Genomic DNA, 13,004 nt, shown 5'->3' with positions numbered 1-13,004 from the left:
CCCCTGACTACCGACCACGGCCCAGCCCGTGGCAGGACCTCCAGGAGGGAGCTGGGACTTGACCCACTGTTGCAACCGGGCCCTTCGCTGCCGAGCAACAGGCAGGATGGCCCACCGCGCACACGGGGAAGGTGGGAGCACCCCACACGCGCCGTGCGAGGCTCCTGAGAGCCCGCGTTAGACGAAGACGCTCAAGTACGCACTTCCGGTCCCAGATTCTTAAAAAATTTAAGTGTTTGAAACAAACCCATTAACTATATATTATTTAATGCCTTCTTTATCACTCTTTAGAGCTTATAAAATATGGCACTTTCTCAAGCGGTGGCTTATTGAATACTAATAGCAACCAGAGGAAAGATGCTAAATCCATTTATAGAGTTAAAAACTTACAAACCAAGTTTTCACCGAGGTCATCGGGTGAGCCCAAGGTCACCACTGCGTCTATCAGAAGAGACTGCACGATTATCTGAGCAGCGGCACAGTTTCTCAAAGGAGAGAAAAGGCCCCTGAAATAACCTGTTTTAGGTCTCACAGCCAGTGCTCTGACCCCGCACGTCATTGTTTTCCTGGGTGCAGATATCGGAAACACGCAAGCCGCGATCTACCGCTTGGCGTTTTGAGCAGAGCGTTTACTTCTCTGAAACCTTTCCCATCCTCTGTATAATGTCTTCATTAAACCCTCTCTGTGAGTTAAATGAGTGACCCTCTCTGTTTCATCCCTAAACAAATGCTTCAGATCACCTAGCTGGACTAGCAGAGCTGCAACGAGAAGCCAGCTGGCCTGACCTCCAGCCCGTGGGGTGGATCCGCTTGTCAGGTGCTCACAGTCGGGTGAGCTGGGGTGGTGGGGGCGGGTAGTGAAGCGATGACTGACCCGGACAGAGAACCGCCCTCCCTCGCCAGGCTCCCGGACAAAGCTACGCAGCCAAGAGATACTCACCCTCTCTCCCCTCTCTCCCTTTGCTCCAGGGACACCCTGCAAAATAGTAAATTGTCGAGTTAGGATGCTGCACTCAGCCAAGCATAATGATGGCGCGTCTTTTCTGATTGTGCGACGAGGTTTTCCTTAGCGCTCATCATTCTGCAGCGAGAGTAGACACGCAGCCACAGGAATAAACAAATAGCAGCCTGTCATCCCGCCAAGCAGCAACGTCTCTGTGTTGTGTTGTGTTTCCTTGTTGGTTATCCATTTATTTAAATTTATTTATTTGTAATTGAAGGATAACTGCTTTATAATATTGTGCTGGTCTCTGCCATACATCAACATGAAGCGGCGAAGGTAGACATGTGTCCCCTCCCTCCTGAAGCGCCTCCCACCTCCCTCCCCATCCCAGCCCTCCAGGATTTACGGAACCGGGTTTGAGTTCCCTGGGTCACACAGCAACTTCCCACTGCGATCTGTTTAACACATGCTAGTGTAAGCGTCCGTGTGACTCTCTCCGTCTGCCCCGCTCTCTCCTCCCTTCCCGCCCCTCGTGTCCATCAGTCTCTTCTCTGCGTCCAGGCCTCCACTGTGGTCCCACAGACACTTTAAACATTTTACTCGCCCAGTCTCTGCATGCAAAGTCACAGTACGCGTGAACACAAAATTGGGGTCCTGCAGCAATACCGCCTTGTAATACAGTGTCACTGGATAAATCATCCACTCTTTTCACACGAAACGCCTCTCTCTCCTGATGCTGTGCAATCGATGTCACACGTCTCTGCTGCGAAGAGACATGGTTTTCATTTTTGAAAGCATATCTCTCACAGAAAGGAAAACATCTTCCAACCTCAGAGCTCAAGTGAAAGGTGGAATCTGTGAAATGCTAGCTCTTCACCCTGCTACTCCATTCGGGATTAACAGCACGTGAGGCCTTCTCCCCGATTCTCCCTGGTAATGTGAGCCTGTATTAACGTGAATGTCCCAGCTGAACTATTGTTTTGTTTTGTGGCTTAGCTACTCTTTGACCCATAGGAAACCTTACCGTATCTGTAAAAACTTTTGCTGAAAAACAATGGCCTTTTTTTTTTTTTTAAGTGTTTCTGCAATGAAATTACATGTATAATGCAAAACACGTGTCTTCAGAAGACTTTCTTCTTCTTGTTTCAACTCCAAGGCAGGGTAATAGATTTACTGAACAACACTTTTTATAACCTCTACCAGAAGGATAGTAAGTGCCATTTACAGATGGAATTTGTCACGCTGTCAGGCTGTCCCCAGTTGTTACTATAATCTCAGAGGTCTCAAATCAGTCTCTTTTCCAAAAATCTCTATTCAGTTAGTCATCCAAAATGAGAATTCCGTGTTCATTCCAGTGTGTGCAGGTAAACTGGCTTTCTGGAAAAATGAAACGCCCTCACCTGTACTGTCTGCGGCTGTCAGAGGTGTAAATACTTGTACTGGGGCTGATTCAGGCGACAAACGCGCGTCTCTGTCTCCGAGGGTGGAGTTCCGGAAGGACGAGGAGCGCCACGCCCACTCCCTGAGCCGGCAGCCAGGCCCCGCCCCCGCCCTGTCCCCCTTCCTTCCCCTGCTTCCCGCACGCCTGTCTCTCACACACTCACACGTTTTGTTTCGTGTTGCTCTTGGCCGTCCCCTGTGACACCTGAGAGCTTACTTCCCTGACCAGGGGCTGGATCCGAGCCCCTGCAGTGGGAGCTCGGGGTCTTCATCACTGGCCCACCGAGGAATGCCCCCCACACTTCAGCATCGCAGCTCCTCTCATACCCACCCCTCTGTTCCACTACCCAGCTGCAGCCCCAACCATCTCACGCCAGGGCATTCGCACCTTCCTTCAAGCCAGCTTCCCTAACGAAAGACCCTCCTCTTCAGTTCATCCTCTGCACAACCACGAGTCTCGTCCTCCTGATGCAGTTCAGGATGCAGTTCAGGAAGCTGAGTGACTTCGGACCGACAGCAGCTCTTCCTGTATTCAGAGTCACCCGGTGACTCTTAGATATCCATGTGACAAAGTCAGAGTCCTCGCTTTCAAAGACATGTTACTGATCCGTGGCCTCAACTTCCACTATCGTCTGCTTATCAAAAGTAAAACTTCTCATTCCCGCAGACCTGGTCTAGTCAGTATATCAGAACACTTGTGAGAAAGGTATTAAGAGAATATCTTATATACCAAGTATCAGCAATATTCTAATGCAATACTCAATTCAAAGACCACCTATTTCATACTAAATCTTTATTATTGTATATATTTAACCATGTGTATGCTCAGTTGCTCAGTCATGTCAGACTCTTTGTGACCCTGTGGACTGTAGCCTGCCAGGCTCCTCTGTCCATGGACTTCTCCAGGCAAGAATACTGGAGTGGGTTGCCATTTCCTCCTCCAAGGGCTCTTCCAAACCTAGTGAAGTCTCCTATCTCTCCTGTTTGGCAGATGGGTTCTTTACCATACTGCCACCTGGGAAGCCCCCATTTAACAATGTTAACACAAAGATTTCTCTTCTCTTTATGTAGATGGTAAGATCGCTAATGCTGGGGACCATAACTTATATTACTTTATATTTCCAAAACCACCTAGCCCATTTTTTCCATAAAAGAGTCACTTGAATATTCAGCTAAGTGCAATATTAAATTAAAATATTTATTATACATCTAGGACTGCTGCCTACTTCATTTTCAAGCATTTGATGCAATACAAAACCAAAAATCAGCAAACAAAAATTAGCATGTGTTCCTCATCTTTAATAAACCAAGAAATTGTTTGTAGATACTAGTGGTTTAAAACTCAAGCTGCTTTTACCATGTGCCAGGTAAACATCTCGGCACATTAATTCATTTAAGCCATCTAACACCTGGTAAGGTGAACTCATTTAATCCCTGCAAGACTCCTGTAAGATAAGCTCATTTACTCTTTACAACCCTGTGAGATGCTACTTCCATTTTCTTGTTGCTCACTCAGTCGTGTCCGACTCTTTGCCGCCCCATGGACTGCAGCACGCCAGGCCTCCCTGTCCATCACCAGCTCCTGGAGCTTACTCAAACTCCTGTCCATTGAGTCTGTGGTGCCATCCAACCATCTCATCCTCTGTCATCCCCTTCTCCTCCTGCCTTCAATCCCTCCCAGCATCGGGGTCTTTTCCAATGAGTCAGGTCTTTGCATCAGGTGGCCAAAGTATTAGAGTTTCAGCTTCAACATCAATCCTTCCAGTGAACACCCAGGACTGACCTCCTTTAGGATGGACTGGTTGGATCTCCTTGTAGTCCAAGGAACTCTCAAGAGTCTTCTCCAACACCACAGTTTCAAAACATCAATTCTTCAGCACTCAACTTTCTTTAGAGTCCAACTCTCACATGCATACATGACCACTGGAAAAACCATAGCCTTGACTAGACGGACTTTATTGGCAAAGTAACGTCTCTGCTTTTTACATATAAGGAGAGTGATGCATTGAGAGGATAAATAAATTGCCCAAGGTCACACAATAAGAAATGGAAAATCTGGGACCAGAATCCATTCAGCTGGGCTCCAGAACCCTTGCCCTCCACAGTACACTCTACTGCTGCCAGGAAAGAGAGCACTGCTCAACACATTTGCTAGCCTGAATCTTCTACTTCAGTGTAGGTAATATTTTTCTTAATGCAGTAATTTAAAAAGCAAACAAACATCTCCCAAATCTCACTCCAGTCATTCAGAATTAGTCTTTGAGTCATTTCTTAAAATCTATTTCATCTTGAATATTTTTTGTTTCTGAACCAACATATTCTTAATGTTTCCATTGCTAGCGATCATGTGTTAACTCTTCCTATTTGAAACTTGGACAGAGAAACGGCAGTGCAAGCCTGAGTGATAAGGTAAACGGATGGCATCAGGTGTCGGCGCCTCTGGTGTGCAGAGACTGATGCGTTTAATGAGGCCCGAAATTCCTCACACTCAGCCTCCCAATGCTTGTGACTAAGTAGCTGCAGGGCACAGCAAGGTGGTCTCCAGGAAACCACATATGTACACTTAGTGAACATATCTGAACGACAAGAAATTATTTTCTTATTCCAACTTCTCTGATGTCTTTCCTTTGATCTTTCGTTTTGCAAAATAAAAGAAAAACAAACTCAAAATTCCTGAGTGAACGAAGGTCCGTAACTCCACCAAAACAAGCTTTGATGGAAAACACACAGTCCCTGTAGATGTCGGCAAGAAAAAGTGGCATATTTTCCTTTGATTTCAGGAACACTTGAAATGCAAAGAAAAGAAAATACAGTAGCTACATTCATAGATTTATAGAATTTTAGTGCTGAAGGAAAGAAGAAATATCTCATGGTCCAAGTCCCAAATATTAGGTGTTTGCTAACTAAAATCAAAACACCCCTAGCTCAGCTCTAAGAGTTGAGCTTCCATCAGTTCAGCTCAGTTCAGTCGCTCAGTCATGTCCGACTCTTTGTGATCCCATGAAACGCAGCACGCCAGGCCTCCCTGTCCATCACCAACTCCCGGAGTTCACTCAGACTCACATCCAACGAGTCAGTGATGCCATCCAGCCATCTCATCCTCTGTCATCCCCTTCTCCTCCTGCCCCCAATCCTTCCCAGCATCAGAGTCTTTTCCAATGAGTCAACTCTTTGCATGAGGTGGCCAAAGTACTGGAGTTTCAGCTTTAGCATCATTCCTTCCAAAGAAATCCCAGGGCTGATCTCTTTCAGAATGGACTGGTTGGATCTCCTTGCAGTCCAAGGGATTCTCAAGAGTCTTCTCCAACACCACAGTTCAAAAGCATCAATTCTTCAGTGCTCAGCCTTCTTCACAGTCCAACTCTCACATCCATACATAACCACAGGAAAAACCATAGCCTTGACTAGATGGACCTTTGTTGGCAAAGTAATGTCTCTGCTTTTCAATATGCTATCTAGGTTGGTCATAACTTTTCTTCCATGGAGTAAGCGTCTTTTAATTTCATGGCTGCAGTCACCATCTGCAGTGATTTTGGAGTCCAAAAAAATAAATTCTGACACTGTTTCCCCATCTGTTTCCCATGAAGTGATGGGACCAGATGCCATGATCTTCATTTTCTGAATGCTGAGCTTTAAGCCAACTTTTTCACTCTCCTCTTTCACCTTCATCAAGAGGCTTTTTGGCTCCTCTTCACTTTCTGCCTTAAGGGTGGTGTCATCTGCATATCTGAGCTTCCATGCCTGACCCTTAGTCTGTAAAACTAATCTCCTCATACTCACCTGAGTACCAGCCTAACTAGAATGTAATCACACTTTTGCTCTTTGTTTTAACAAACGCTTATTAAGCAGGATAAGTCCCCTACGCACGAACCTTCAAGCTGTGAACTTGCAAAGATGCAGACCCGCGCTCCATCAGTGGCAGGTGTGGGTGGGGCACATGGCCCCCACCCACGCTGATGCCCTCAGCTCGCCCGTATCCCACCCTCCGGTCAGTACCCCCTCCTGCTCACTTGACGCCTGCCCCGTGTGCCAGCTGTCGTCCTGGATGACTGCACTTTGCCAGGAACTGTACTGCAAGATTAAACATGTTTTCTTTACTTATCGTGTTTTTCGGTACTGTTTGTGTGAGAAGTACTGTAAAGCTGTCACAGTGCAGTAATCCTGCTGACTGTGCCAGGTGGGTACCTAGGCTGACTTTGCTGGACTCATGAACAAACTGGATTTATGGAGGCACTCTCAGAATGGAACTCCTTTGTACGGAATGGACTTACTGTACCCTTGGCGATGCTGAACTGGGATCTAGGAGTCACAAAGAACATGAGTATGGTTTAAAAAAAAATCTGCCCTCAAGAAACTCTCCCTTTTGTGGAGAGATGGACGTTGACAGTTGAAATGCAGTCTCCCACCCGAGGAGGTAAGGCTGGGAGGGGGACCTCATACCGGAAGAGCACAGTTTTAGAGAGAAACCATCAGGAGCTCCCCAGGGGGAGAAAGGAGAAGCAGCGACCCAGACAAATGGAAGCGCTCCCCGCAAGGCACGCACGGTGCCAAACGGTATGAGGAACACTGGGAGAGCTTTCAGTAAAGCGGTGACTCAGCTCCGAGCTGGGCGTCTGGGGAGCCGCGTTGGAGGGAAAGCAAGGATTCAAACGCAGGGCCACCTGCACCCGGCGGAACACAGGGGCCCCACCCACCGCTGCCAGGGGTCCAGTGAGGAGACTCAAGACAGGAAGTGACGCAACAGGAAGAGCTGCGCGACGAAGTTCTCTCGGCAACTGGAGGAAGGATCAGCCCAGCGGCAGAGTCAGGGGACCCGTTAGGGCGTCTGGGGACTATCTTTGAGAGAAACGAAGAGGGCTTGAGATTCGAGTTCTCAGAGCTGATGGTGACTGTGAAGTGGTGGCAGCAGTGATGAAGCGAGAGAGAGCTAAACAATACGAAAACGGACAGCACGGGGCTCGCCTGAGCTCGTCTTAGTTTCATTACAATCCCCCTCTGAAGGAGGCCACCCTCCTGTCTAAGTGGGGGCAGAGCACATCCATCTTTCAAGATCCACTGAAACGCTGCCTCCTCAGGAGCTGTTCTCCCCACCCCGCCACTCCAGGGACAGGGTAGATTCTGTATCCCTGCCTGTCTGTCTCCCTCAGCGGAAATTCATAACAACTTTCTGGCCTTTCCTGTAAGGCATTTCCCACTTTCTGCCTTTTGTTATATCCTCTTATATACTGAACAAAATTATCATCCTCTCTAGATTGTCCATGAATGTAAAAAAGTATCTTGGTCCTCTTTTGTGTCCCTCATGGACACCTACCTGTCCTTCACATCTCTTGTCCACATCGTTCAGTTCAGTTGCTCAGTGGTGTCCGACTCCTTGTGACCCCATGAACCGCAGCACGCCAGGCCTCCCTGTCAACAACCAACTCCTGGAGCTTACTCAAACTCATATCGAGTCGGTGATGCCATCCAGCCACTTCATCCTCTGTCGCTCTCTTCTCCTCCTGCCCTCAATCTTTTCCAGCATCAGGGTCTTTTCAAATGAAATCAGCTCTTCGCATCAGGTGGCCAGAGTATTGGAGTTTCAGCTTTGACATCAGTCCTTCCAATGAACACCCAGGACTGATTTCCTTTAGGATGGACTGGTTGGATCTCCTTGCAGTCCAAGGGACTCTCAAGAGGCTTCAACACCACAGTTCAAAAGCATCAATTCTTCGGCACTCAGCTTTCTTCACAGTCCAACTCTGACATCCATACATGACTACTGAAAAAACTATAGCCTTGACTAGATGGACCTTTGTTGACAAAGTAATGTCTCTGCTTTTGAATATGCTATCTAGGTTGGTCATAACTTTCCTTCCAAGGAGTAAGCGTCTTGTAATTTCATGGTTGCAATCACCATCTGCAGTGATTTTTGAAGTCAGCCACTGTTTTCACTGTTTCCCCATCTATTTGCCATGAAGTGATGGGACCGGATGCCATGATCTTAGTTTTCTGAATGTTGAGCTTTAAGCCAACTTTTTCACTCTCTTCTTTCACTTTCATCAAGAAGCTCTTTAGTTCTTCTTCGCTTTCTGCCATAAGGGTGGTGTCATCCGCATATCTGAGGTTCTTGATATTTCTCCTGGCAATCTTGATTCCAGCTTGTGCTTCTTCCAGCCCAGCATTTCTCATGATGTACTCTGCATATGAGTTAAATAAGTAGGGTGACAATATACAGCCTTGACGTACTCTTTTTCTTATTTGGAACCAGGCTGTTGTTCCATGTCCAGTTCTAACTGTTGTTTCCTGACCTGTATACAGGTTTCTCAAGAGGCAGGTCAGGTGGTCTTGTATTCCCATCTCATTCAGAATTTTCCACAGTTTACTGTGATCCACACAGTCAAAGGCTTTGGCATCATCAATAAAGCAGAAATAGATGTTTTTCTGGAACTCTCTTTCATTTTCAATGATCCAGCATAGCTACTCAATAAAAATTTTTGAATGAATTAATTGGGAAACTGACATCCTGAGAAGGTAGGTAAAGAAGCTTATGCAGTGTGGCTCGCACAGCCAGGTAAGGTCATGTGAGGGTGGCGTCTAGAACCCAGGTCTCCTGACTTCTGATGCAGAGCTCATGGTACAGTGTGACGCTGGCCCACCCGCCGGTATTCACTTCCAGCTAAATTCAGGGCCCCTTCTTGCACAGGCTGTTCACTGTCTGCTCTCCTGCAGGGGTGGCACCTTGAGCTTAGGCCTTGGGTAGGAATTACAACAGCACCAGCAGCAATGCATGTTCTGCCCTGGGAAGTCCGCAGCTGAAGGCAGCATGAGTAAAAGCCAGCCTTTTCCTGGCACTGACTATAGGAAACAAATTATTTTCAGTGGGCAGTGTGTCTCTCCTGGTCTCTCCCTCCTGCCTTCCTAGACAGCCATCCACGGGAAATCAATCAAGGCTTCACTCCGTGAGGCACAGCTCATCTGGCAGGAGGCAGGTGCGTGGCTTCCCCCACACAGCGTCCCAAGGAAACTCTGGGCTGGATGCTTCAGGGAGCCCCTGGCTTTGAGAAGACACCAGTGCTGCCTCTGATACAAATGCCACCATCAAGGGCCCTTTTCTGCTGATTTACAACAACTGAAGGGAATATCAAGAAGTGTTCTATTTCCAGGAAAAAATTACTGCTGTTTTTGAATTTATTTAAAGCCCATATTTAAAGTCTGCTCCAGAGCTACAAAAGGCCAGGTGGTTAGCAGGGTGGGGCCTTCCTTACTTTCTACATTTCAGGGTCATTCTGTCCCCTCACACACACCCACCATCCTCTGCCAAGCACCCTCTAGGGCCTGTTCTTCTTTCCTATCCATCCCCCTAGGATTAGGATCAAGTCAACTTGGATTAAGGGACACTGCACAAATGCATTTGTTTATTCTCCAACCAAATTTAAACCAGTTAGGGTTTTTTTTTGTTTGTTTGTTTCTGTTGCACCTCAAGATGTCTCAAAGCCTTTGACACCCTAAAATTTCTCATGACTTTCTGAGAAACAGATTTAATACGCTGTCTCTGACACTTTCTTAGCCAGAACCCTTTGCTCTCTGAGCCCTGCAGACGTCTTCTGGAACTCTTGTTCCCCAAGCACATTAAGGGAAGTGGACTAAAGCGGAGATAACGAAAAAGGATATGTAAGGAGAAAGCACTCCAGTCTTCTTCTGTGTCCCATCACTAGCTTGACTTGAAAAGAGAAGGTCTAAAAAGGTTTTGAACAATGACAACGTAACTACATTCCAGTTGGAATAAGTATACGGCTTTTTAGGATGACTGTTAAAGGGTGTATTAGCTAAACTCTGGAGGCATTTTCTGTGCTTCTGTCTGGTGTATGTTGGGTACCTGCACGTGTACCGTGTGACTGACAGCCTAGAACAGGACCCCGAGGACAAAACAACTTTATGGAAATGAGCTTTTAAGAATACAGAGTGACTACCTGGGTGGCTAGAGAGAGAGGGTTTCCTTCCGAATGAAAACCAGTGTTTCTGTTAGGTCTCGCTCAATGAGGAAGGCAGAAAAAGGCCCCTGAAGCATCTATTTCCAATCCCTGGGGTCTATGAACATGTTGTCAGTCGCTCAGTCCTGTCCAGCTCTCTGTGACCCTCAAGGACTGGGGCCCGCCAGCCTCCCCGTCCATGGGATTTCCCAGGCAAGAACACTGGAGTGGGCAGCCATTCCTGTCTCCAGGGGGTTCTTCCCATATTACTTTATGTGGCAAAAAGATTATGAAGTGTGACGTAGTAACCTTGAAGTAATCTGGGGAGATTACCGAGGATTACCCTGGTGGCCCAAACAGAATCACACAGGTCATTCAAAGCGAAGAAAGCTTCCAGGCTGTGTTCAGAGCAGATGTGGTCACAGGTAAACAGAGAGACGACATTGCTGACTTCAAAGTGGCCACAAACCAAGGACAGCGGGAAGTCTTTAGAAGCAACAAAAGGCAAGGAAATAGATCCTCCCCTAGAACCTCCAGACAGGAAACGCTGACACCTTGATTTTAAAACCCACTGAGACGACGTCAGGCTTCTGACCTACAGAACTGTAAGACAAGAGATTTCTGTCGTTTTGAGGTTGTGGTAATTGGTATAGCAGGAGGCAGAAATCTAATTCATCAACTTCTACCCTCACCCTCCAGATTTCACTGTTCCATGAATTCTTAGCACGTCTGCAATGTACATACATGGACATGTCTCAGTTGTTTTAGTCTATGGATACAGGTTCGGTGCCTCACACATCATATAGGAAGGCTAACACCTGCGCCAGAAGCAACAACTTCAGGTCGCAGAAGGTGCCAAGCGTGGCTTTGGAGGCTGTGGTGCAGCCACCTTATATTACAGACGAGGAGACAGGCCCACGAAGCTCGTCTGCTTCTCCCCCAGCCTACCCCGACCTCTCCATCCATCCAACCTGAGATCAGAAGCACAAAAATGGGAGGTATTGGGTTGCCCAAAGAGCTCATTCAGGTTTTTCCATAAGATGTTATGGGAAAATAATTAGTTCCATTAATAAGTATTCAATTCAGTTCAGTTCAGTCGTTCAGTCGTGTCTGACTCTTTGCCATCCCATGGACTGCAGCACTCCAGGCCTCCCTGTCCATCACCAACTCCTGGAGTTTACTGAAACTCACATCCATCGAGTCAGTGATGGCATCCAACCACTTCATCCTTTGTCGTCCCCTTTTCCTCCTGCCCTCAATCTTTCCCAGCATCAGGGTCTTTTCAAATGAGTCAGCTCTTCGCATGAGGTGGCCAAAGTATTGGAGTTTCAGGTCAGTTCTTCCAATGAACACTCAGGATTGATTTCCTTTAGGATGGACTGGTTGGATCTCCTTGCAGTCCAAGGGACTCTCAAGAGTCTTCTCCAACACCACAGTTCAAAACCATCAATTCTTCAGTTCTCAGCTTTCTTTATAGTCCAACTCACATCCATACACGACCACTGGAAAAACCATAGCCTTGACGAGATGGACCCTTGTTGGCAAAGTAATGTCTTTGCTTTTGAATAGGCTATCTAGGTTGGTCATAACTCTCCTTCCAAGGAGTAAGTGTCTTTTAATTTCATGGCTGTAGTCACCATATGCAGTGATTTTGGAGCCCCCAAAAATAAAGTCAGCCACTGATTCCACTGTTTCCCCAACTATTTCCCATGAAGTGATGGGACCAGATGCCATGATCTTAGTTTTCTGAATGTTGAGCTTTAAGCCAACTTTTTCACTCTCTTCTTTCACTTTCATCAAGAGGCTCTTTAGTTCCTCTTCGCTTTCTGCCATAAGGGTGGTGTAATCTATATATCTGAGGTTATTGATATTTCTCCCTGCAATCTTGATTCCAGCTTGTGCTACCTCAAGCCCAGAGTTTCTCATGATATATTCTGCATATAAGTTAAATAAGCAGGGTGACAATATACAGCTTTGACATACTCCTTTTCCTATTTGGAACCCGTCTGTTGTTCCATGTCCAGTTCTAACTGTTGCTTCCTGACCTGCATACAGGTTTCTCAAGAGGCAGGTCAGGTAGTCTGGTATTTCCATCTCGTTCAGAATTTTCCACAGTTTGTTGTGATACATACAGTCAAAGGTGTTGGCATCGTCGATAAAGCAGAAATAGATGTTTTTCTGGAACTCTCTTGCTTTTCAGTGATCCAGCGGATGTTGGCAATTTGATCTCTGGTTCCTCTGCCTTTTCTAAAACCAGCTTGAACATCTGGAAGTTCACAGTTCACATACTGCTAAAGCCTGGCTTGGAGAATTTTGAGCATTCTTTTACTAGTGTGTGAGATGAGTGCAAATTGTGCAGTAGTTTGAGCATTCTTTGGCATTGCCTTTCTTTGGGAATGGAATGAAAACTGACTTTTTCCACTTCTGTGGCCACTGCTGATGTTTCCATATTTGCTGGCATATTGAGTATAGCACTTTCACAGCATCATCTTTTAGATTTGAAATAGCTCAACTGGAATTCCATCACCTCCACTAGCTTCATTTGTAGTGATGCTTCCTAAGGCCCACTTGACTTTGCATTCCAGGATGTCTGGCTCTAGGTGAGTGATCACACCATTGTGATTATCTGGGTCATGAAGACCTTTTTGTACAGTTCTTCTGTGTATTCTTGC

General features: G+C 46.6%; 1 protein-coding gene across 4 annotated transcripts in view; it reads right to left on the bottom strand.

The window, feature by feature from the left end:
- COL14A1 (collagen type XIV alpha 1 chain) overlaps positions 1–13,004 on the bottom strand; it is a 234,110-nt gene that overhangs the window by 31,437 nt on the left and 189,669 nt on the right. For all 4 annotated transcript variants that reach the window (XR_011570692.1, XR_011570693.1, XM_070802990.1 and 1 more), the window contains exon 43: positions 941–976. Coding sequence is in view for 2 of the 4 variants with exons in the window: in XM_070802990.1 (XP_070659091.1) it covers positions 941–976 (36 nt within the window). In the remaining 2 variants the exon portion in view is untranslated. The remainder of the gene's footprint in view (positions 1–940; positions 977–13,004) is intronic.

Source organism: Bos indicus, chromosome 14, assembly GCF_029378745.1.
Source record: "Bos indicus isolate NIAB-ARS_2022 breed Sahiwal x Tharparkar chromosome 14, NIAB-ARS_B.indTharparkar_mat_pri_1.0, whole genome shotgun sequence".
Lineage (NCBI taxonomy): Eukaryota > Metazoa > Chordata > Mammalia > Artiodactyla > Bovidae > Bos > Bos indicus.
The sequence above is the reverse complement of the archived record's forward strand: the minus strand, read 5'-3'. Positions and strand labels throughout refer to the sequence as shown.